This window comes from Trichechus manatus, unplaced genomic scaffold, assembly GCF_000243295.1.
Source record: "Trichechus manatus latirostris isolate Lorelei unplaced genomic scaffold, TriManLat1.0 scaffold00141, whole genome shotgun sequence".
NCBI lineage: Eukaryota > Metazoa > Chordata > Mammalia > Sirenia > Trichechidae > Trichechus > Trichechus manatus.
In genome coordinates, this window is record NW_004444077.1 from 3,266,027 (window position 1) to 3,267,473 (window position 1,447).

At 49.8% G+C, this 1,447-nt stretch overlaps 1 protein-coding gene across 1 annotated transcript in view; it reads right to left on the reverse strand.

Moving 5' to 3' along the window:
* Positions 1–270, reverse strand: part of PIWIL4 (piwi like RNA-mediated gene silencing 4) — a 70,110-nt gene extending 69,840 nt beyond the window's left edge. The window contains 1 exon segment of the mRNA XM_023739852.1: positions 124–270. Within this exon segment, the coding sequence (XP_023595620.1) occupies positions 124–264 (141 nt within the window). The 5' untranslated portion in view covers positions 265–270.
* Between the last annotated feature and the right edge of the window lie 1,177 nt (positions 271–1,447).

Consider the following 1,447-nt stretch of genomic DNA (forward strand, 5'->3'; position numbering starts at 1 on the left):
AAAAGATTCTTAGAAGAAAAGACTGTGAGAAACCTTCAAAAGATTCAAAGTTGTGAGAGAAGATAGCACACTACTGCCTAGCAGAAAGTAAGACATACAAGCAAAGAAAGGCATTGTCTAGGCTGGAGATAACGGAAGGCAACAGTGAAAAAAAGTCATCGAAGCATTTCTACACACCGATGGCGAGGCCTGAGCGCGCCCTACTTCCAAGGCGCTGGGGCTGCGGGCGATGCCTCGCGCTCTCACGCGGGCCCGTCCACTCATGTTCCGGAGTCCAGAGTGGCTTCAAGAGCAGTGAATTCCCAATTAGGGCGTCAATTTGGCGTCCAGATGGCGAGGTTTGAGGACAGGTGGTGGGTCTCCCGTCGTTCTATACTGGTGGGTGGGCGGCGGGGGCGAGCTTAGCCTGCGGGGTTTCCGAGGCGGGAAGCGCGCGGCGCCGGGGTACGGCAGGGGCTCCTTGCGGATCCCACGGTGCATGTCAGTGGTTAGCCCCCGGGAGCGGACCGGGACTACACGCGCCCTTAGAGTGCCAGCCCACCATAAATTTCCACTCCCCCTCTGCCGGCCCCCACCCCGCGCAATGCTTCCTATGCTTTGTGCGCAGGGTCCCTGCCGGGCTTCCCACACCTTGCGCAGCCCAGCGCAGGCCATGGACTGGGAACAGCCGCTGCTTCTCCTGGCGCCCTTTGACCAGAGGACCTCCAACTCCCCAGTGTGCCCCAGGGACAGAATCATATAGTTAACTGAGGCTCTTGGCGCTCTGACCTGAACTTGACCTCTCCACAGACTACCCAGATCCAGAGCAACAAAGTTTAACTGAGAATCTGGGAGTTGTAAATTGACCTAGGGGGGCGTGGGCGGAGGCGACCTATTTTTGTGGTTCTTATTTAATTTCACCTTCAAAGAGCATTTTCATTTTCAAAAGAGCGTGTTTGATATGAGCAGACACGACAAAAGTAGAAACAAACCTTAACAGAATGGGGGGCCCTTGGCAAAGGACACTGTGGACTACAAATTCCCCAGCCCACCCAAATTTTAATCGTGCTGAACTCTTAAACTGAAAATCAAAAATGGCTTTGAATGGAGCGAGAGTAATGACAGTTACCAATAACTGAACCTTAGGGCCTCTCCATATATGTTATTGCTAGCTTCAGAGCAACCCTGTAAGGATATTTTTACTTCTAATTTGTGGAAGAGAAACTGACAGGAAAGAGACGGTGTTTAAAGGCAGCCTGCCACTCTAAGCGTCTCGGATCTTTTTCTATAAATGTAATTTTATATTATTTATACATATAATTCATATATAGAGAAATATATTCATAATATTATATAATTTTTATCTAAGTATAATTGAGCTAATCTAGGACACCTACCCAAGAACTGGATTGCTAGGTGAAAGGGTACACGCTAGACACTGCCCAGGACTGTGCAGTTCACACTCACA